Source organism: Scomber japonicus, chromosome 6, assembly GCF_027409825.1.
Source record: "Scomber japonicus isolate fScoJap1 chromosome 6, fScoJap1.pri, whole genome shotgun sequence".
NCBI classification, from domain to species: domain Eukaryota; kingdom Metazoa; phylum Chordata; class Actinopteri; order Scombriformes; family Scombridae; genus Scomber; species Scomber japonicus.
The window spans coordinates 26,597,528-26,620,540 of record NC_070583.1 but is presented as its reverse complement, the minus strand read 5'-3'; the positions used below and the strand labels follow the sequence as shown (position 1 = coordinate 26,620,540).

Genomic DNA, 23,013 nt, shown 5'->3' with positions numbered 1-23,013 from the left:
TATAAACTGACAGCGGAAGAAATCTCAAACAGCACACTGTTGTTAAATTGCACTAAAGCTGAGTGTTCGAGGATGTCAGGACAGAAGTGATTGTTTTCCCTGCACTAACGCTGCCCAGAGTCTCCTTGGTTTGTTATCGATGTCTGGGAAGCTTCAACATTAGCGATAAAAGGTTGGACCTCCTCGTAGAAATGTGTTTCTGGCTGTGGAGTTTTTTTTCCAGCTCATTGTGAAACATTAGAGCGGATCTCCATCTAGCCAACGGCGTTTGATGGAACTCCGATTCCATTGGCTATTTTCCGTTGTGACATCATTAATGGGAGAACAGAGAGAGGTGATAGGAGGAGAGGAGAGGGAGGGGGCTTCGACAGTCTCAACGACGACAACAACGACGACACACGACCCAGGAGGGGCTTCGGACAACAGATTCAAGACACACCAGTTTCCAAAACGGCAGAACTGCTGCAGAAGTTTGTCTGTTTGCTGCAGATGCTATTAACAGCTGAGTAAGGTGAACAGTGAAAGCAAATGAAAAACCTCAGGAACAAATTACAAACACTTGAATTAGCCCTTGAATTGAAAAGAAAGAAAGAAAGAAAACAGTCCAGGAATGGAGATACATGGCAACCAGGAAAGAAAACAGAGTCAGCAGAGTAACACATTAAGCATAGAGGCAAGTTTTTTTTGTTTGTTTTTTTCTCTACCAGATGAAAGACTTCTTGTGCACATCTGTCCCATCATAGTCTGGGTCAGGGCCCTGTTGGGTAAGATGTACAATCAAATTGAGCTATATAGTCTTGATATGTGTCAAACACCCCTTGCTATTACAAACTGCCTCCACACAGACGCCTGCCCTCCTGGTTGAGCTTCCCAACCCCCGATATTCTCCTCAGAGTCTGAGATAGACGGAGAGAGAGACAGAGAAGGCAGAGTGAAAGAAAAAAGAGAGAGAGAGAGAGCAGAAAGAAAATCTATTTTTTTGTTGTTTTTAAAACATTTACTAAATTACGCAAATGTCAGTTATTCATAAGTATGTTTTGAAGCTCCTTTTTCATTCCACCACAATGACTGATTCATATGAGTATAATACAGCTGTTTCATGTTTTTTTGTAGTTTTTTTTTTTTAAACATTTGCTCGACTGTCTGCATCTAGCGGAGAGGAACCACAGCAAAGAAGAGGGGAGAGAGGGATAAGGAAATGGAAGAAGAGGGTGGTTTGCAGACAGCGCCTGATATGTCTCCTGCCAATTGTCCTCGCAGGTGATTGGCTCTGTCTCTTCTGTCCGGTGGCTGTGCTGTCAAGGGTCAACAGAGGTGGAGGGAGGGCGGGTCGATGTAGGGTCAAAGGTTGAAGGGTCAGGAGGGTGAAAAGGTCGAAGGTTAGCCCTGGGTCTCTTTGCCGCTCTCTCGTTCCCGCTGTCCGCTCTTGCTCATCTTCATCTCTGTCAGCTGGATGTACCTCAGCACGTTGGTGTCTGTGACAGAGAGAGGAAATATAACAGATGTTAAGGTTAAAAAAAAGAAGCACAATTTTACTCCAGGCTTATTTTTAGCATAGTTTGGCATTCGGAGAAATACACTTGTTCCCCCCTTTTTTTGCCAAGAGTTAAACGAGAAGATCAATACCACTCTCATCACTGTCCATTAAATATGAAGTTACAGCTGCTGGCTAGCTTAGCTTAGCATAAAGACTTGATAGAGGGGGAACAGTTAGTCTGCCTTTGTCCAAAGGTCACAAAATCTGCCTTCCAGCACCTCTGAAATTAGCATGTTAGACCTCATTTGGTCTAAAAACCTAGAGGTAAAAACGACCATTTGCCTTTGCCAGACTCTGGTGCAGACAGCTCATCTTTTCAGACAGAAACTAACACACATTAGTATGAGTGAAATAAGACTTAATGAAACAAATAACATACACATATGTAATAAAGAAGGTTTCAATTCTTCATCCATTTTTTAAAAAAGCTTATAAATTACCTATCATATGTAAGCTTTTTAATTACATTATGTCAACTCCCCTCATGTTACTGAAACCCCACCAATTCACACACAGGGGGAAAAAAATCAATGAATTAATAAAAAATACCAAGAACATGACCCCATTATTACAGCCCTGCAGGGAAATGTGTCATTATCTCTCTATCTAGTAGATACTCAAGTCTACATTGTACAATTAATAAAACAACATGGATAATTTTCAAATTCCCTCCAGATATTATGAAAAATGCCCTCCCCCCCAAAGAGCAGAGCTATAGCCTGCAGTTGCACTAATATAGTATGTTGCTTATGATGTGAGTGTAAGTGAATGCACCGTTCATCCTCACCTGTGGGTTCACGGTTCTTGGCATCACGCAGGTAGCGTAGGGCACATTCGTAGTCACCCAGGTGATAGAAGGCGATGCCGGCGCGGTACATGGCCTTGAAGTGGTCTCTCTGGTGGCTCAGCACCTTCAGACAGTACTCCTTCACTCTCTCATAGTTTACCAGCTCTGACTGCAACAGACATGCTGAGGAAAACAGAGAGAACACGTTAGTATATAATTAATTTGTAATAATGGTCATAATCGTATATATAATACAGTTTAGTCTCATTGTTTAAAGCAACAGCCTCAAATCTGATTCAGTGAAGTTTAAATGACATCATGAGGTCTCATGAGTGAAAAGCAAAGATGGGGATATTCTGCTGACATCCCACTCTGTGTCTTTTAATAGAACCACATTGCTTCCTCTGGATGAGCAGACTATAAATAGCCGATACTAATGTCTCACAGCGTAAAAAAGACACAGAAAAAAGTCGTGCAAGCAGTTTGAGCCGCAGGGGTCGGAGAGTAATGTCTCTACATGCTGCTGCTGTGCTCGACATGCAAAATAGAAGAATGGGGGTTAAAAAAATCAGCTTAAGGATGATGGAGTGAATACTGGATGCTTAAGTCTTATTTCCCTGACTTTGCAGATGTGTTGTAGAGAAGAAGCGAGGGCAGCAGAGGAGAGGAGGGAGAGAATAGCACCAGAGGAGGATGCAGAGATCAAGTGAGTGGCAGATACCACAGAAGTCATTTGGGATGAGAGGTGAGTGGTGAAATACAGCACAAGGCCGAGTAAGTTTAACTTGAACCAGAAACCAAAAAACTGAAGTACTTGTGAATAATGTAGTCATCAATCCTACAGATGTGTCTTGCAGCAGCACTTTGCTGTAGAAATTTCTCAGCAGCACTGAGATCAGCTGAGGTCGGAATAACTTTATTAGTAAAGACACAACACTCACACACACACACACACACACACACACACACACACACACACACACACACACACACACACACACACACACACACACACACACAAACACACACACACACACACACACACACACACAGCTTTTAGTCCACTAAAGCTTTTAAATGCCTGCTGATGGCTCAGATATCTGATCACTCAAACACTTCTCCTCTGGTGATCACAACTGCTTGTGTTCGACCTTGCTTCACTTCTTCCTTCATCCTTTAATATCTTTATTTTTTCATTTCCCTTTTTCGTCTCTCCCTCCATCGCTGCCAGTGTCCTTATCTATCTGATATACCAAAATAATTTACTTCAATTTCCTCTGTCTTGTCTTTTGCTGTCATGTCCCCTCCGGCGCTCCCACCCCTCCATATCCCTCCCTCATCTGACTCCTTTTTAACCCTCCCTTCATCCCCCCTCGTTCCTCTGAGTCTGCCCTTGACACACAGACAGCTCTGTGAATAACATGAGTCAGGGACTATTAGCTGGAAGGCAGGGTGAGTCAGGAGTGAGAGGCATGGCTGCAGTAAGAGGAAGAGGAGGAGGAAGGGGGAGGTATATATACAGTATATGTGGGAGGCTGAAGGCTATGGGAGACTGAAGGCAAGTATGTTAAAAGCTGTTAGTGCTCCTCAACCTGTCGTCACCTCCTAAACCTCAGAGACAGGCTCTAGTGTGTGTGTGTGTATGTGTGTGTATGTGTGTGTGTGTGTGTGTGTCTGTGTGTCTGTGTGTCTGTGACTGACACAGCTCCATCCATTAGTCTTGCTCATTTGATAAAACACATCTTGCTCTGCATTGGTTTTTTGTCCAATCACACACACACACACACACACACACACACGCACACACACACACACACACCGGCCTTGCCCGTCAAAAACGGAAGTGCAAAACACTAAATAATTCACCATGGACATCAGAGGATGGACCACTTCGATAACAATCAATGTGTTTTGGTATTTAGTAGTTGAAGTGGCATTATGTCTGGTATACAGGCAGTACATTATATCTGTGTGTGTGTGTGTGTGTATGTGTGTGTGTGTGTGTGTATACTTGTGTTGAGTTACTGCCAGACATAACCTCTAAATATGTATGTTACTGCATCACAAACTAGCTAAAATATGTGCTTTATAGTCAAATAAATACGTGCTCTTATAGCTGCAATTTCTGCTGGTCTTCTCTCCAAAATGATGATTAGTACAGAACCAAAATGGTGATAGTGATGATGTTGACATTCATTTTAATCCTTATTAAATGGTGTGAAACGGCACGATTTTCTCCACAATCTCACCAACATTTAGACAACCCTGATGAGTTGTATTTACCTCGCTGAACTGTTCTGATCTCTTCACAAGCGATTCATTAAAAAAACAGTTTAAGGGGCCAAAAGACAACATTCACAAAGAAAATATACCCTTTTAAAAGCAGTCTAACACTAACTGAAACATAAAATTGTACAATAACTCAAAGGTCAGGGGCAGAATATTATAGCTGAAGGAAAATCAATCTATTCAACAAAAAAACACTTTTATTACCAAACTTCTGTATGGAGACCAATTTATATAATATATTTTTGGGCATATTATATCTTTATTGGACAGAGACAGCTACGACGCTTACTATTTTCTAACTGCAAAGAATCCATTATCAGAGTTTTAGATGGCTGATACACAACTGTCTACACAGACCTCCATCTAGTTCTTAATGTTTAAACAGTTTCCAGTTAATCTTTTATCTGCTTGGCTGAGTGGAAACTGTGTCCATATTCCAACCATGTTAACAAACTATTAGATCTCTTGGTTTGATGTGTGTGTGTGTGCTTTAGGTTCATCTTCTTTTGCCGACTAAACTAAAACTGATGTAAAGTAGCAAATAAGCCAGCCTGACCTTAAATAACATTTTAAAACAGGTTATTGCTTTCAGATGTTTCCTCCTGTTAAGACCTTTAAACTTCATTTATTGTTGGAAAGTTGTTACATACAGAATATTAAATGTATCAACATTATCATTCACACTCTCTAGTCTCTTTAGGCTATTTCAGATTCATGCTAAATGAACTACTTGAGATGCTTAAAATAGCGACACCATTAAAAACTTTATTGTATTTTAATTTGTTTGTGTTCATTTCAAAAGTATTTTCTCACAATGATTTCTTATTCATATTATTGTATGTTGTAACTAGGGCACCATCGAAAACTGAGAACTTGGTTTCAATGGGCCTTCCCCGGCTAAGTAAAGGGTAAATAAATAAATAAATACAATTATTAGACACGCACACACACACCCTTTTATTTTTGGTGAGGCTCCTGACTCAGCTGTAGGAAGGTCAAAGCTGTGATCAGGAGTCTGTTCAAGCAGGTACAGCAGGGATCACCTAGGATACCCTCCATCTCTACAGACTCCACGCCTCTGTTTGTTTTTACAAGCGTCCAGCGACGACTACAATGACTCCTCTCCTGCCTCCACACACCCATCCATCATCGCCCTGCAGCAGTGGACACGAGCGGAGCTTTCAGAGGATTCGGTTACAGTCCATAATGGCCTAATGGCTGACGCAGTTAGAGAGTTCACTGGTACTTACACACAAACATACGCGGGCCAGATTACACACATGCACAAACACTTACAGTGCATACAGTACAGTAAAATGACATGAGCAGAGGCACAAACACACGACCAAAGCAGGTGACTTCAGAAGTATAAATGCGTGTGAACAAAGGTTGCATATAACTTGATGACACAATACCGCACACGGATGCACAAACAGAAGCCTGTAAATGAACTGTCTGATACAAACTATGGTTGGAAAAAGGTACTTGACTTCATGAATACACACTCACAAAAGCGATTTGCACAAGTGAAAACCGGCCGGGCCGCGCCCTGCTGGCCCATTAAGCAGATGGATGGGATGCCAGAGGAAATGTAGAGTGTGGTGAGAAGCATTAAGGGTGTGATAATGACGGGATCATAGAGGCAGGCCGGGCAAGGACACAGACGGAGGCAATATCACTGGAGCCAAGGTGTCCCAGTCCCTGAGAGACAGGGGGCATGTGTGTGTCTGACGTTATCTGTGGGTGTCCTGTGTTATGAAAGAAATGTGGTTGCGCAGTTTATTCCCATCTAGGAGTCAGGACTCAAGATAAATGTGAGGGGTCTCGAGATTAAACGAGTCTGTTGCAAAGTTTGAGCTTTTCTTCTTATTAAAAAACAGGCAAGATTTACCTCGCCATGGCTCTGATAAAAGGGGAAAAGGTGTTTTTTGGTTAAACTGGTCTGTATCCCTGCGTTTTACATCTATATTGGACAATTTTGCACCTCACAATTTGCATTGCCAGTGACGTAGTAAGTTTGTCAGGCTGTCATGGTTGATGTCACAGTGATGGATGGACATGCAGCATGTTTGACTTTAATGCAGATCAGAGGTCTTTTTGATCTCAGACCTGTATTTAACATTTACATTTTTTCATTCACAAAGTGAGTCTATTAATCGATTTGTTGATTGACTGAAGGTTTTTTGATAATCTAACCCTAACCTTTATTGTTTCAGTCATTTTTAAAGCAAAATGACCAAACATTGTCTGGTGCCAGCTTTTTCTTTTCAAATGGGAGGATTTGCTGTGTTTCAGTATTGTATGATTATCAATGCCACAAGCCAAAAACAAGGGAACCACTGTGATTAGAGACATCGTCCATCACGCTTTTTAAGATACCAAAACCCTGCCACTGTCGAGAGTGCCTACCCGACCCTGAACTTTGACCTCTTTATGTAAGGCAGTTCCTCTTCTGACAACTACCAGAAACATTTTGCATATTTTTGTTTTGATTAAAAATGCAGCGATCTTGCAGCTTTTTATGAGCACATGTGTGATGAAAGAGGAATGGTAATGAGATGTGCAACTGCAAAAAGGGAACAAGCAGCGCAGACGAGGCTGATAGATTTGTTTTAATGAGAGATTTAATGTGAGGACAGGGATAGAAGAATGAGCTGAGGTTTTTATGTGATGCTGTAACACTTGCTTTGTGTGTGTTGAGGTAGCGTCACTGTTTCTGTCTCAGTCACACACAGATTTAAAGGATTGGCAGACAAAACAGAAAACTGGAAAAAATTGGTGCAAAGAAGAAAGAGGGGAATCTTAAAATGAAATTGAATTAGCTGATTTATAAACCTGGAGACAACCCAGCAGGTGCAAAGACATCTGTCGAGCTATGTGTGCGTGTGAATGTGGGGAAGTGTGTGTATTCATGTGTGTGTTTCCACCGCATGAATGTCGAATGAGAGGTGCAGTGAGTGGGAGTGGTTAACACATGCTCAGGAACCCCACTGGTTTTGCCTGAACCGACATGTCTCAAAAAACAGAGCCTGCATAGAGACTCGCTTTCATTTTGCAGACAGAGAGCCAAAAGCCTGGGAGGAAGAGAGAGCGAGAGAAAAAAGGCAGGAAGCTGATATAAGACAAGAGAGACAGAGGGCGAGGGAGGACAGAGATGGAGACAAAACAAAATCCAGACACAGCTCAGGGACAATGACAGAAAATCGGAGGACAAAAGGACCGAACAAACACTTTTTTTTTTTGTTTCTTCATCTATATCTTTTCTCCTTTCCTGCCCTCCTATTCGGCATGTTTTCAACTCTGGTTTCTCTTTCTTTGGTCTGCATCACTTTGTCCTCCCTCTGGACTCATGTCCCTCTCCATCACACCAGTCGCGACATGACGATCCGGCTAATTTAAAGCCGCTCGTGGCCTCGATGATTAGTCTGCTGTCCATCACCTTGTAATTAGTTCTGCGGGAAGATAATGGCAGATGGAGAGACCCATCACTCTCTCAGCACACACTCCTCATTACAACACATCCATCTCTGATCGTCCTTCGCTCTTTCACTCCCTCACGTTCCGTTTATTCTTGGTTGCGATCCCCCTTCATCCCTGAGCAAAAACCTCTATGCCCTCCTCTCACCTTTCATCCATCTGGTGTCTCTCCTTTACAAAATGTCATGCTCCTGCAACAGATTTATTTACAGAGACAAATGCAAAGTCATCATCATGAAAATGCCTCACACATGCATCCTCTGCACAAAATGTGATTGAACAGGTTGACGTCACAGCTCTCGGACAGTGTGGACGGTCTCTCCAGGCCCGCTAAGAATAGCTCCACCCAAAGCATTTTACCAATGCCTTTCACTGTTATTGAGAGGGACAGGGCTACAGTTCCTCGCTCGCTTTATCACAATGGCTTGTCTGCACGGACATGACACAGCATTACAGTCCAACCACCACCTGCTTTCTCATCCACCCGTTTCAGCCCTTCACTTTCTCTGGCAGCCCCACCCTTTTCTCTTGCCTTGCACCTTGTTTCGCAGTTTCTGAGAAGTTGCTGCTTTCATCTTGAACCCCTTATTTAAATTAAAGTTGCGATACATGATATTCAGCTACTAGATATCGCACTATAGCACCAGAATCTCAGACCGAAACAAATGTGGTGTTTACTCAATAAAGTTTGAAAAAAAGAGGCGACAGTTCACAAAACTCAGATCAAATTGTGAAACTCTGCAATACTGATCAAGATTGTGTTAGTGCTCCACCTATTTTTTGCCTAAAATGCTTCCAGAAACATATTTTAGTGTACTAACATGCACCATTACTCCACTATATGCTTACATAGTAAATAGTTGTTTGCTGACATCCAGTGAGGCTGAATGTCATTTATTACATCTTTAAATTTAGGCACAAAAACTACTGTTAATGTTAATGTTAGGCAACGACCACAGTCATGATTAACTGTCAGTAGCAAACGGTTGATGAACAGCGGTCTCCGTTGTTACTGTCTGACAGACGAGTTATAATTACTACAGCTGCTAGAGTAGTCATTGTTTTACGGATTTGCTTTTTTTTTTTTTGCTTTTAGCCTTTTGTTTTTCTTGGGAGAACAGCCTAGTCTTAATCCAAGTTTTATTAGCTATCTTATATAACTTTAAATGTGACAGAGGGATATAAATAGGCTCTTTTTCTTGGAGAAGATATCTATAATGACTGCTGTGATTTGTTATTAGACAGAGATAATAAGAACTCTTCTTGCCATCAAATAACATTTTACTTAAAACAAGTGTCGCAGATGATCTCTTTGATTATGTGTCACTGTAGCGGACTATTGCAGCTCCATATGGTGTCAAAAAATCCTCTAATTACACACTCCTTTGACTGTGTGCGTCTCAGAGGCCTCGGCGGGCTCCACTGGGGAAGTCTGTGAGGAGAAAGTGCCGGGACCAAATGTGTTAGACACTGTTTAAGATGAGCTTAACTATCTAGTGAGAAAAGTGTACAGAGCAGGAAATTGTAATTTGAATGTACAAACTGAATATGCTACATGACTTGTGTTAAAGCTAAAATGAGTTATATGAGAAGATTGATATCTGGAACTAAGTGTCAGAAGTGTCAAGAACATGTGGCAAAGTGGCTGCAACATGCCGCCGCTGACTGCAACATCTAAATAAAATTTACTGATACTTATATAATTTATACAGTAACACAATCTAAGCAAATCACTGTTAATCTGCATCCAGTTTCACTTGTAAACTATCTCCTCAAAATATGTAAGACAAGTGTGGCTAATTTAGGCAAATTAAATTATTTGACACACATTTCTGAATAAAACATGAGCTCTCCAAACTCAATTTTTTCCCTGTTCTTCCAATTCTTGGATGCATATTAGCGTAAAGACTGGAAACAGCTAGTCTAGCTTTGTTCAAATTTAAGAAAATCCATCAACGGTCTACCAAGCTTACTAATTAACAGTTAATATCTGTTTTGTTTAATGTGTGAGGATTTTGTTGGACAGAGTCAGGTTAGCTCTTTCGTCCTGTTTCCAGTATTTATGTTCAGCTAAACTAACGAGCTGCTGGCTGTAGCGTCACATTTAGTGTATAGACATGAGAGCAGAATTTATCTTCTCATATAACTCAGCAAGAAAGTGAATAGGTTTAATTCCCAAAACTATTACTTAAAAACCTCAATCTGCTTCTCTTCTAACATCTTTACTGCTTTCCTCACAGAGTTTTGTCTCACCCCCCTCCAAAAATAACCTGGGTAGCACATTGATTCCCTCAAAACACCGACACCGTCTGTCATGCTTGGAAGCTGCGGGTGCATCAAACATATTTGCATGGATTACCCACAGTGCAACATTGATCCTGGGCGTGTAGGGGAATCAAGTAACCAGATTATCCTGTTAGATCCCTCATAGAGAGCACAGGGCAGAGGAGGAGGGGGCTTTAAAAAAAATAAAAACACATTTAAACCACTTATTGTTCTTTGTATATTTGTAGTTCAGTAGAGACACCTGTTTTTCCAGAGAGAGGAAAGATCATAATCACAACATTATTGGGAAGACAATAATACATATGATAAGTTTGTAAGATAAGAAACATTTCAAATGTAATTACAATTTAAATAAGTAGTTCCCAACCCCTATTAAGCATGTGTAAAGTTGTGTCTTTTAAATATTTCCCAAAAAGCAAAATGTATGTAAAAGTCTGAACAATTAATTCATTTGTGTGGCAGAAATGTGTTTTTTCTTCTTTCCTGTACCCGGTTGATATCAGTCACAGTCACAACAGACGATTTCCTGCTGTTTACTTCTACTTTTAATACTTATACTTATACTTGATAATACTTGTATACTTTTTACTTAAGTAGGAAATAGGATTGTACTTGTAAAGGAGTATTTTTACATTGTGGTATTGCTATCTGAGTACTTCTTCCACCTCTAAAGAGGACATTATGTAGAAAGCAAGATGCATCACTTGTGTGACTTTGTACTGTAGCGGATCAAAAGCCGATATGTTGCAAGATACAAAGCAATAAAGAAAACCTAAAAATAAAACAAATGAAATAATTCTGGCCACGCTATTCTTCTACTTTAGTCAAACCATTTGCACCTTCCTTCATTGTTCCTAAAATAGTTGCTGACTCAGGATTAATTCTCATCTCCTTAAATATTTATAAAACTGAGGAAGCTATCTTCTCTATGACTTCACCAAAGATGAAATCATTTCTGCTTGACGGTAACGCAGGCCTGTGCTGCTCATGGGTGCGTTCATGGGTTTTTCTTGAGTAACTTAAGGCCAAAGAAAATGAAAAACAGTTCATGTAGTTATGACTTTATTTAACTTATTTTATATCCTTCAGTATCCCAGAGCCAAAAGAGGATCCACGACTTTCTGTATTGCTTTTACTGGCATGAGTAAAAGCAGGCATTTAAAAAGTAGATAAGTGTAGTTTAATAAAGCATAAAGGAGACTTTTATTGAGGATATATCTGTTGTTGAACTCCCTGACAGAGACGTAATGTTGTGGCTCTTAGCTAGGCCATTATCTGATTGGTGATGTCATCTGTGGACACTGGACAGACTCTTGCCTTTAGTGTAGCAGGTCTGTGGCTTCTTCTGGTCTTCTTCACATTGTCTCTATCAAATACCGTCAAATATCATCAAGCTAAATTAAGGCTGTGTTTGCTAATATTGATCCGCTTTCTGTATTTTTTTCTGGCAGGTTTGTTTGGATCACAGTAGCTGTGAGAAACTCTGTCCATCATAGTGGTAACAAGATAGATGAGTACGTCTTTGAAAAGGTCAGCAGAGGAAAGTGCCAAATGATTTGGCTCCAAAAATTACAGAGTCAGCCTTAATCTTCGAGGTAGTAAAGCCTTTCCACTGAGTACCTGAAATAAATGAATGGCTGAGGCATGAGCTTTCATAATTTCTAAAAATGACACAGCCACGTGTTGGCAGACAAAAAACACAATATGTAAACTTGTTTGTTCCAGGCTATCTGGATCATCCAAACAGTTAACACAAAACCTGACATTATTTACACATCTAGCAGATACTGAGCATCCAGTTAAAGCCAGTTACTTTTCGATAAAAGTAACTGGCTCCTTTATTCTTATAAAACAAACCAATTTACTTTCAAATTAACCAAGAAAAAGAGAAACAAGCTAAATATAAATATGACACAGTAAATAAAATGACTGGATAAAAAATAATCGAAAAATTTCAAAAACATTGGGCGAACCAAAATAGAAGCTTTAAAGTGTACCCTTTAACTTCAAATCATGCTGAATAATTTCCTTTTCTAACCAAAAGTGCGCATTTGGTGATCACACTCAGTAAGTCTACCTCCATAAAGGATCACCTTCAGCGCTGGATCAGCAAAACAGGCTCACAACAACCGTCACAACCAGCGTGTAACAAGGACAAGTTTTCAATGTCAACCCCCGGCAGTGCACGTAATAAAGCATTCAGCGTCAGGCCGTGTAGGGAAAGCTCAGATAGTGACCAACATGGCTTTTTATCTACATGCAGCTCTGTGGATAAATATAAACAGCCAGTTGGTTTACCCTGCACTGACCGCTGGAGCACAGGGTGTTAGATACAGCTTCAGCAAATTCTCATTACTGATGGCTTACTGAGGATGAATATTTCTGCATTTTTCTATCTGTCTTCCTTTCACACTCTCTTCCTCTCTCTCTCTCTCTCTCTCTCCCTCTCTCTCTGAGGGTGTCAGGAAAGGGCTTCTGTTTCAGTTTTCTCTCAGCTGATCTGCCATGACTTTCAGCTGCGGACTAAAAAAAGCTCTGACAGCCACTTTCAGTTAATACATTATTTCAGCCCGTCAGTCAATATGAAAACGATTACATTTCTAACATCAAAATCAATCACAACACACATCACAGATGTACATATGGTCACAACAAAGGCTTTATAATAAATACCTGAGGTGTCAGTACAATGATATAATTGTCTGTGCAACTGCCCCGAAGGGTTACATTTCAGCCTTTCGCTCAATACTGGACCAATTCATAAATGGATGCCCCCATTAATCACTTAGACACAAGAAGATGGTAAAATATGGTCCAGGTTTTTTCCTTTAAGTATTAGGAGGAAATTTTAAAATATTTTTCAAGTAGCACATCCATTAATTTGTTAATCAGACATTTCTGTTCTCCAAAGGATGAATCAGAATGTGAAGTGATCCCTACTAGCGCCACTATTTGTAGTTTTGAATGAGATCCAGAGATACTCCTCAGGATGATTTCTAATTACTTCCATGACCTCTCAACTGTTCATGTTCATTTGTCTCAGCTATTCTTTGTGTTTAGTGCTAATTAGCAAATGTTGGCATGCTACATGCTAAACAAGCATTGTAAACATTACACTTATTAATGTACTTATTCTTGTTTTAGCTGACCTCTCTGTTGAGTCTGTTTTAATTAGATTTTACACTCTTCACTGTGTTCTTGTGGATTCACATTGTTCTGTTTCTGTTTTACTGCCTTTATTATATGAAAATTTGAAGCATAAAACTGTGTCAACATGGTAATACATACAGAGCTTCAATGATGACAAATAATAAAAAAAATAACCATTGTGTTTAATCCACAGTATTTCTTGTTATGTCTATTTCCATCTCCTCTATCACTCAGCCCCTGCCTGTTCCCTCTCCTCCTTTCCTTCCTGACAGATGACTGAATCTTATTTACTGTTGTGACAGGAGTCATCTCGACCTGTCAGGGCCTTGATCTAAATCAGCTTGGTCTGGATGGGATTTCTCTGCGCCGTCTTCCTCACAGTGAAAATAAAAAATACAAATGCACCTTTAAAAGCCCTCCCTTCACTAGCTAGAGGTCACCGAGCCAATACATTTTCTTCCTCTCCCTCTCTACTTCTCTCTCACTCTCTTTTTACAGTCATGCCCTTCCTCCTTTTTATAATCCCATTGTATTTAAGAGTTCTGTCTAGTTTCTCCTGCACCCTCCCCCATTTCAGCCCTCTGCATGTCTTCTATGAACTCACTCCTTCCCCCAACCTCCAAAACTCTCTCTCTCCCCCTCTCTCTCTCATCTGTGAGGTAATGTGGAGGGTTGCTGTAGAGAGGAGAGCGATACAGTGGGAGCGTTACAGTAGAGGGAGTGCCAGTCGTACCCATGACAGCAATGCCATGCCATCTGCAGCCCTGGCATGCAACACTCCCACTGCTCTCGTTCAGCTCTGGCCACCCCTCCAACGGCAGACGCACACGCACAGAGGGAGGAAAAACACCAACCAAACCTCCCCCCATCCCCCTTCTCACCCTTGCATGGCATCTCTTTCCCTTCGTCCTCCTCCATCCTCCTACGAGCACATTGTGCAACTCTTTCTTTTCTCCTAAGAACTGAGTAACTTCTCTTCCTTTTCCAAATGCTTATACAACCCTGCTTTTTCCTCGTCTTAACCCTTCTATCCATACATTTCCTATATCCTCATCGCCTTTCATCATCATGCTTTTTTTTCTGCCTTTATCTCACACACTCCACCACATCCCCTGGTGATGGAGCTGGCAGGAGAAGAAGGGGGAGGAGTTTTCTGATCCAGTGGACTGGTGAAATCACTATGTCTGTAGTGTTACACATCGCTGACGTTATTCTAGTGCAGCACCGGCAGACCCCCATCAGAAGCAAGATTGGTCTTACATGCTGTGCTGAATCTTCAAGGCTAACTGGAGTGATAGCGCTGTAGCTGTGTGTCTCATGTTATACTAGGCAGCGCTTTTATTTCTGGTCCAGTAAGGAACAGATGTCTCCAACAGGCTCATTAAATCCGTATAATGCCTGTAATTACATGTCACAGTTCAAAAGTTAATTGATGACCTCAGTGAAATGTCCCTTTGGGTCTGGATACTAAAATGTGGAATTTAGAATAGATTAACAGTGAAAGGCAGCTTTACATGCAATAAACTACAAAAGCACAGTAGGACACCACAAACATCAGCTGGATTTTCATCCAAATGTAATCCAAATACTAAGCAAATTTAAAATTAATGCATGTTTCAATCCACATCTGTTATGGAAGTAGTTGGAGTTGGGTCACTGAGATAAACCACTGGTGGCACTAATTTTCCTAGTTGGGGACCATTAAACCATTGCAGAAGAGGCGAGAACGCAACACAATAAATGTAATTAAAAGAACGTCAGTCTGAACTCAAGTGATGGAAAATCATGTTGAACACATGATGGGAATGTGGCTTTCACATACTTTTGTGTATTTACATCATAGCACTACGATTCACCACACATTCCATGCATAATCTGACATGCTTATAATTGATCATTTTACAGTCTGAAGCAGGTTACAACCAAGATATCTCGCAGAGTATGCTGTGCAATAAACTTACACAACCATTGTTGTCACTACAGATGTTCTGATACTATTTTTGCTTCCTGTCACCGATTCCAATACCTGAACTTGCATATCGGCTGATTACGAGTACCAATGCAATAGTGTTAAAAATAAATAAATAACAACTGTATACTACTCACCCTGTATGGCTGTGATATGCTTACTATATTTTGTGTGATGCATCTTCAAATTCTTTATAAACGTAACTCTTGCATACTCTACATGTTGCCTTTTTACTGGTGGGACTTTCCAATGTACAATATTGCCATATTGCTTAAGTTTTGCTAATGGCTGGATATCAAATCATATTCAGTGCTCTAAAGCAGTAGTTGCTATTGGCTATTAGTTGTCACCTTAAGTCACATGCTTCATGTATGTCATGATTTATTCACTAAATCTGTTGTGTTGTACCTTGTAGCATTTTGCTTTCATTGACACATCAACTTTTCCAGCCCAGCCAAGCACAAAAACTTTAGTTGCAATATTTACAGTTTTTTATTCAGGTCTTTAAATAATTTGTGTTCTTATTTTCATTGCTTTGACAATCTTTTATAATGTGACTGGTAGGTGGAAATTGCTGGATCATCATCGTCATTATGGAAAGCAGAGCAACGTGGGAGCTGTCGCAGTTGAATAAAAAGGTGTTTCGTGTTACGAAAAAAAAAACAGTTAATATCATCTCCTCCTGCTGCGCCGCTCCCAAGGCTTTGACTTATGACTCATTCACAGATTGAGCCAGTCAGGAGGAACAAAGGAAGATTTTGGGCAGAGATCAGAGTGAGCAGGAGTTAATGAAAAGTCAGACTGATCGCTCTCACAACAGGATCACACCATCACACCCTCTGTTTTATTCTCTGTAAAGTTTCTAATGTACATTTGAACCGATTAACACTCACTACAGCTTCTAAATTGCTTGTAACAAGTTTGTCTCTGTGTTATTTTAGTGAACTCAACACAGATACAAAGTAGTTTCTCTTCCTGTTGTTTAAAGCACTTCTTTATGATCAATATCAGAAAAAAGAGCAAACAAACTGCACTCACATCTGTTATTTCTGTGCATGGCTCACAGTGTGTTTGTGGTGGGTGGATGGATGACTGAGGTGGCCTGGCAGGCAGTCTGCCTCTGGCCAACATGTTGCACCACTGTGAACTGCAACAGACACAGACACAGACGGTGGCGGTGGTGGTGGTGTTGTAACCCATTTAGATGCAGCCTTGCAGGGATACACAGACTCAGGGTGTCTCCTTAACAAGGCCAGCAAAGAGGACATTCATCATCCGTCGCCTCATCGTTTGACAGAATCAGGTACAGCTAATGTTGACGCGTGTTTCTCTTTTCTTTAAACATATTTACTCCTCTATATGGTGTTAAAAACTCATATTTTCTCCATCGCCAGCATCTTTCCTGTCTATACTAAACAACTCTTTAATTCCTGAATTATTTCTCGTTTTTCTTTTTTCAAAACACATTTAGTCTCCCTCTGCTCTCCTCTGATCTTCCTTTCTAATATTCTCCTCTTTCATCTTCCCATCTTGTGTTTTGTAACCTCTCGCTGTTTCTGTGGGGAAGATAAATAAACACATACCAACTCACACATGTCTGTTCATCGCCCATAAATACGCTAATACACTCCACCTTAAACAAAATCAGCAATGTCAGCATGGGCTATGGAACGAATGGCAGGACGAGCTGCGCTGAAAGTACCTATACGCTTCTCTCTTACCACAAACACACCCTACATGCCCTTAGCTAGCTGCTGTTCCTCTGGCCTCTGAGCACTGAAACACACAAACACAACACTGTCCACACACAGACACACACACACACACACACATACAGACACTCCCTCACGTGTGGCCGGTGGTGCTGCTGCTCTCCTACATGCATCAGAAAGCTGGACGATCAAAAGGCTCATAACCAGGTGGAGCCGCACAGTGAAGTCTGTGCAAGCTCTTTTTTTAATATGCTTTTCATTTCTCTTACTGCCATTTTATTTGGGGTTGGAGATCTTGGTATCATTATATTGTGATATAAGGTGTGTGCAACATCACAGTGAGTCAAATCCCTGTTTTAGTGGAACAAAATGCTTTAAAAGGATATAGCCGCCAATGTTGTTTATTTTTCTTTTTGTCACCAAATCTCATGTGCAAAACAAACCAACAATGAGATGATTCTACTTATAAATATTATGTGTATATCCAGAGCCTGATATATAGTACTCATCTGTGCCGTAGAGCTTGGTTGTTTGCCAAAAACTACTAAAACTACTAAAACACATCTGCTGCATCTACAGTTTATTTCACCCCAAAGATTATGATTACAGTAGTTATCCAAGAAGGGTTGAATCAAGGGCAACTGAACTTTGGTTAGATACTTGAACACGGTGCGCCTCTATTCTAATTAATGACGATGGCCTCCTTCACTCCCCTTTCAAACCATCTTTCAAACCATCTCTCCTCCCTATCCAAAACATGCTCGTTGTTATACCTACAACCAAGTCCAGGTAACCTCGATTCCACCCTCCCTGGATAATCATGACCTGGATGACTTCAAATCTTCACAGACATGTTATTGCAGTGCGTTTAGAGACAGCTCCAAAGACTCAAGAGATCGTGATATGTAGCAAAACAATCTGGCCAAGCTCAGTAAACAGAACCATGACTTCTCCTGTACACAGAAATACTCTCCTGAGGCTGAAAATGTGATCGCTGTTATTAGTCTTTGGAGCTGTTTCTACACAATTTAACACACCAAGACTGTTCATGGTGAAGGGACATGTCACCCAGTGCAGAGGTGTGGCTCACTGATGTATTTTCAAAAATACATGAAAAGAAGAGGTCTACGGCACAGATGAATGTGATATATCCAACTATATATGCACACAATAACTGAGATTGATTGAAAATAAGAAAAATACAGAAAATCATCATCTTTATCCTTAAATGTGTAAAGAATATGTTCTCCCAAGTGTTTCAAAGTTCAAGCTCTGACAGATTATTTGTTAGCATTCATTGAAGACAGGCGAGCTGTGAACCGGGGCATCTGTGTATGGGTATTGTCATGAAATAATAATATGGAGAGATGATGAAAGATGACATTACATTATTGGCCAGTGAAATGTAGAGAACTCCTATTTCTAAATGCAGTAACTCTGGTGATATTCTGAATTTTTCTTATTGTTAACAAATCCCATGAAAAGACCAAAACCAACAATGAATTAATCCTACTCGTATTTATCCACAGTGGAGGCGAAGCCTGAAATATCTTATTCATCTTTGCCAAAGAGCTCCATTGTTGTCAGAACTATTAAAAACACATCATTGTTGAATTGGGCGGTATGTTCCTTCATTACAATGAATGAAGGATTATTTTGAGCAATTCACACATACATCATCCTGCTGCTGTAAATACTCACCAAAGAGCACCACAGCACCAAATGTATATTAATGCACAGCTGAAAATAGTCCCCCCTTACCCCTGTTTAAAGTAACCTTTGCTAAAAACCACCAGCCGTTTTTACTTTTATAGAAATAAAACTACGTATATGGGGCATATTTCAAATGAAATACATCTCCAATAGAAACCAGTGGGCTGGGGTTTGAGACAGATGGTGTAGGGAAGCTGGATTGCATTAAAAGACGTACTGATGCATTGTTGGCTTCATTCATTAATGTTGCCTAAAGATGGCCACAAGCATTAATTACAACATGACAGAAATTGAGGACAGATTAGACAGCTTCCATTATTGTTGGGACTATGCAACAGTAATATAAACATAATAATCCCAGAAAAGACCATTGTACACATTTTAATTCCAAGCAAACACATTATTGTAGTAAATATAGCCTCTGATGGCAGAGCAAGGTTAAAGTGAGGTCTCTTTGTGTGTGTGTGTTCATATGTGTGAGTGCGCATGTGCATGTTGAAGCAGCAGTGAGGGGAGGGTATGAGCAGTGTTAATACAACACCAGGGAAAAGGCCCAGTGATGGTTGCCATGGTAAATATGGCCCCCTGTCGCGTGCTATCAGTCCCCTCCTCCCCTTCATCCCCCCTCCTCTTCCACTGCTCTCTACTATTTCTCTCCATGCTTCCCTCTTCTGCCACCCTTCCCGATTCTCTTCCTCTTCTATAGCCGCTTCCTCCTTCCCCCCAATTGTTCTTTTTTCTTCCTTATTTCGCTTTCCCTCCACCTCCTTCATCTCCTTCCCTCCCCCATCTTCCCTTCACGCCACAGTGGCCCCCCTACAGGCCCCAGACAGACCCAAAATGCTGCGTAGAACAAGGCAAACTTAAGTGCATCATGGCAGGTTGACTGGGCAGCGCCACAATATCACCACTGGCCTTGTTGTGCTACATTCATGACCCACAATCACAACGTTCGCATAGATAACAATGACATATAGGTGATGTGATGTAACTGCTTTAGTGCCAGCATGCAATGTTCATCATCATCATCATCATCATCATCATCTCCTCCTGGATCCAGGCCCTTCATTACTCATCATGATCAAATTTTCACGCTGCATACGGAGCACATGTTGTAGTCACGGTTAGGCTTTTTAAAGAAGCACTAAAAGAAAAAGATATTTATAATTGTTTTTGTCACTTTAACATTTGACCAAATTAACACTTTAAAATAACACATTTCTTTGCCAGGAGAAAATCTAGCGCGACTCCCCTGAACCAAGCGGTCCTGTGTGATCTAATTAATAGGTGATTGATTGACGGATAATTTGAGATGAGGGTGAAATCTGGGAAAGGATACCACCAGATGTCCTTCATTCAGTAACCGTATAGCAGGATAGTATACAGTAGAGGTTAATTCTTGACCTCTGCATGCTGCAATACATATCTGTTATCAAATGTTGAGGGATGTAATGATTAGTTGATTTACAGAAAATGAATGGTCGACTATACTCATAATTGTTTTCAGGCATTTTTAAAGGAGAAAATGTGCAAATTCTCTGGTTCCAGCTACTCAAATGTGAATATTTCTGGATCATTTAATCTCCTGTAATAGTAAACTGAATATCTTTGGGTTGTGATCTGGACATTTCAGGCTTTGGGTAACAGCAATCATCATTTCTCTCAATTTTTGACATTTTATAGACCAAATCATTAATCATTAATCAAAACAATAATCAACAAGTTCATCAATAATGAAAATAATCTTTAGTTCAGCCCTTCAAATATTCACTTACTAGTTGCTTTTCTGAAGATTTTGGTTGTAGAAAGCTGTAAGGATCCAGAAACAGAACCTTTAGAGTTTAGAATATATTATTAGACGTGATATTTGTTTTGCTTGGTCTAACTGCGTCATGTTGTTTTTATGTGCTCTTTGCTGTTTGCTTTATCGCTACACTAGTTCTACAAGACGACACTAGCTAAAGATCAAAGCATGAAATACTGAGATTGCAGAGGATTTCTGTTTGGTAAAGCAAAGAGTAGAGTTAACTCTAATAATGACACAGGCATTGTTGCAGATGCAGATCATTTAATTGTATCAATTTTATGATTATCATTATTTTGCAGTCAGCTGGCACACCTGTTCAGAGCTGCAGCTAATGATTATTTTTTTCATTTTGATCAGCTGTTTGGTCTATAAAAATGTTGACGACAGTCTCCCAAAAGCCAAGGTGATGTCTTTCAATATCTTCTGTCCACAATTCGAACATATTCAGCCATCATAGAAGACTAAAGAAACAAGAACATGTTCATATTTGAAAGGCAGGAATCAGATCATTTGGACATTTATTCCTCATAAAGATTCAGTCATTATCAAAACTGATTCATTTTTTGTTTATTGATTACACCTGTAGTTTATTGGCTGACACTTCTATCTGCTTCCGATGATGGTTTTACTGCAACAAATCCTCCGTCCTTTCTTTTACATTTTAAATCTTCATGCGTAGCAAATATGGAGATAATATATTCAATCTGCTAGGTACATTATATTTTCTAATACCGAATATCTATATGTATCATTTATTTCATGAACAGCATGTGTGAGGTTTAAAATGTTAATTTAAAGTCTGAATTTTGTAGCCTATATGTTACAGCACATGAATATCTGCATGAAGTAATGGATAGGAAGTGGTGTAAATACAATGATCCAGGAGCTCAATGATTGCACAGCGATGCCATTTGACACACAGTCTTACATCATCTGCTGCATGGTTCAGGAGACGTCTTCTCACCTCAGACCTCATGTGAAATGATGATGTTCCAACATGGCAACGATGAACTCGGCTCTTACACACATAATGAAAACATGCATTATTGTCTCATTCGCCTGTTGTATGATTTGATTTTTTAATCTATTGTGTTTTATTGTATTTTCTGACACGTGTACAGCTGGAATAAATGTAAAATCACTGGGTCATTTGGTCACGATGTTCACACAAGGAAAAACTGGAAAAGAAATGGACTAAATGGCACATGTGGGCTGCCATTTAAAAGATAATGACTCTGCCTGACAGCCTGAATTTGGCATGGTGATAATGGGATGTGTTAATTTGGCAGGCAAATCGCTTCCAATAAATAATCATTTGGTCAGAGTATAATCCTTCACATTGTGTCCACAGACAGAATACACATAATATCATCTTTCCCAGTCTTTCTATAGCATAACACCAGTACTACTCCTGCCTCTGCCCAACAGAAACCCAGCACCTGCAAAAAATATCCTCTGTACTATGTGGTGTGAACCCAATGAACCAGAGCCAACAACGGTGTCAGCAGTGCTTAGAGGTTTCAGAGGTTTGGGTTAAAACAGGACACCGTGTCTCTCCTGTGTGTGTATGTGTGTGTGTGGACCGGTACCACTCACCTGTCAGGCTGTCGTAGCACTCTATCTCGGTGCTCTCCACGGCTCTCCGCTGCTCCTCGGTGAGCTTGGCGGCGGCTTGGTTCAGCAGGTTGACCTCGGAGCCCGTCGTCCCGTCGACAACATGCACCCCTTTGAGCTGCAGCAGCGCCCGGTGATACTTGCCTATCGCTTCCCGAAATTTCTTCTCTTTGTAGCAGCGGTGACCCTCCGCCTTGAAGTCGATGGCTTTCTGGATCTTCGACTCCATCTCCATTTCAGCCGAGCCGGCACCGGCGGCAGCTGCCAGGCTCCTGCCGCCGGTCTCCGGGTAGCTTTTCAGGCTCTTTATCGAGTGCTGTTTGGCTTCCATGTCTCTCAATAAAAGCGGCTGGAGCGGGCCATGGTGCTCGGACACGAATGTGTGTTTTGTTGGGGAGGACCGGAGCAGCGTGCTGTGCATAAATGATGCGTGATGGAGCAGCAAAGACGGCCAAGAAAACGGCTTCAGAAACGTCTCCTGCTCGAGCTTGATATAAAATAAATATAAAGGTTGTGTTATTTTATCAATTAAAAAGAGATCAATAAGGCTAGAGCAGCTGGCAGCAACATCTTGAAACCCCCCATCCGTCAGTTTTCCTCGCGCTGGTTGTCTCGCGGAGGGATGCTCGGGAGGATCTCTATGGCAGCAGGCTCAGAGGCACGCGCAGCTTC

At 40.8% G+C, this 23,013-nt stretch overlaps 1 protein-coding gene across 1 annotated transcript; it reads right to left on the bottom strand.

Annotated features, from left to right (window-relative positions):
- Window positions 1–1,380: 1,380 nt before the first annotated feature.
- ttc9b (tetratricopeptide repeat domain 9B) lies at window positions 1,381–22,762 on the bottom strand. The gene is made up of 3 exons (XM_053321156.1): window positions 22,324–22,762; window positions 2,325–2,507; window positions 1,381–1,475 (listed from the first exon to the last, which is right to left on the bottom strand). Exons 1-3 carry the CDS (start codon window positions 22,760–22,762, stop codon window positions 1,381–1,383), a joined length of 717 nt encoding a protein of 238 aa, XP_053177131.1.
- Window positions 22,763–23,013: the final 251 nt, after the last annotated feature.

Excerpts from the sequence above, each read along its gene's own strand:
- ttc9b (XM_053321156.1), bottom strand. The coding sequence starts at position 22,762 with ATGCACAGCACGCTGCTCCGGTCCTCCCCAACAAAACACACATTCGTG. Across the intron at positions 2,508-22,323 it reads GTGCTACGACAGCCTGACAG|CATGTCTGTTGCAGTCAGAG; the intron begins GTGAGTGGTACC and ends TGTTTTCCTCAG. Across the intron at positions 1,476-2,324 it reads CAAGAACCGTGAACCCACAG|ACACCAACGTGCTGAGGTAC; the intron begins GTGAGGATGAAC and ends TCTCTGTCACAG.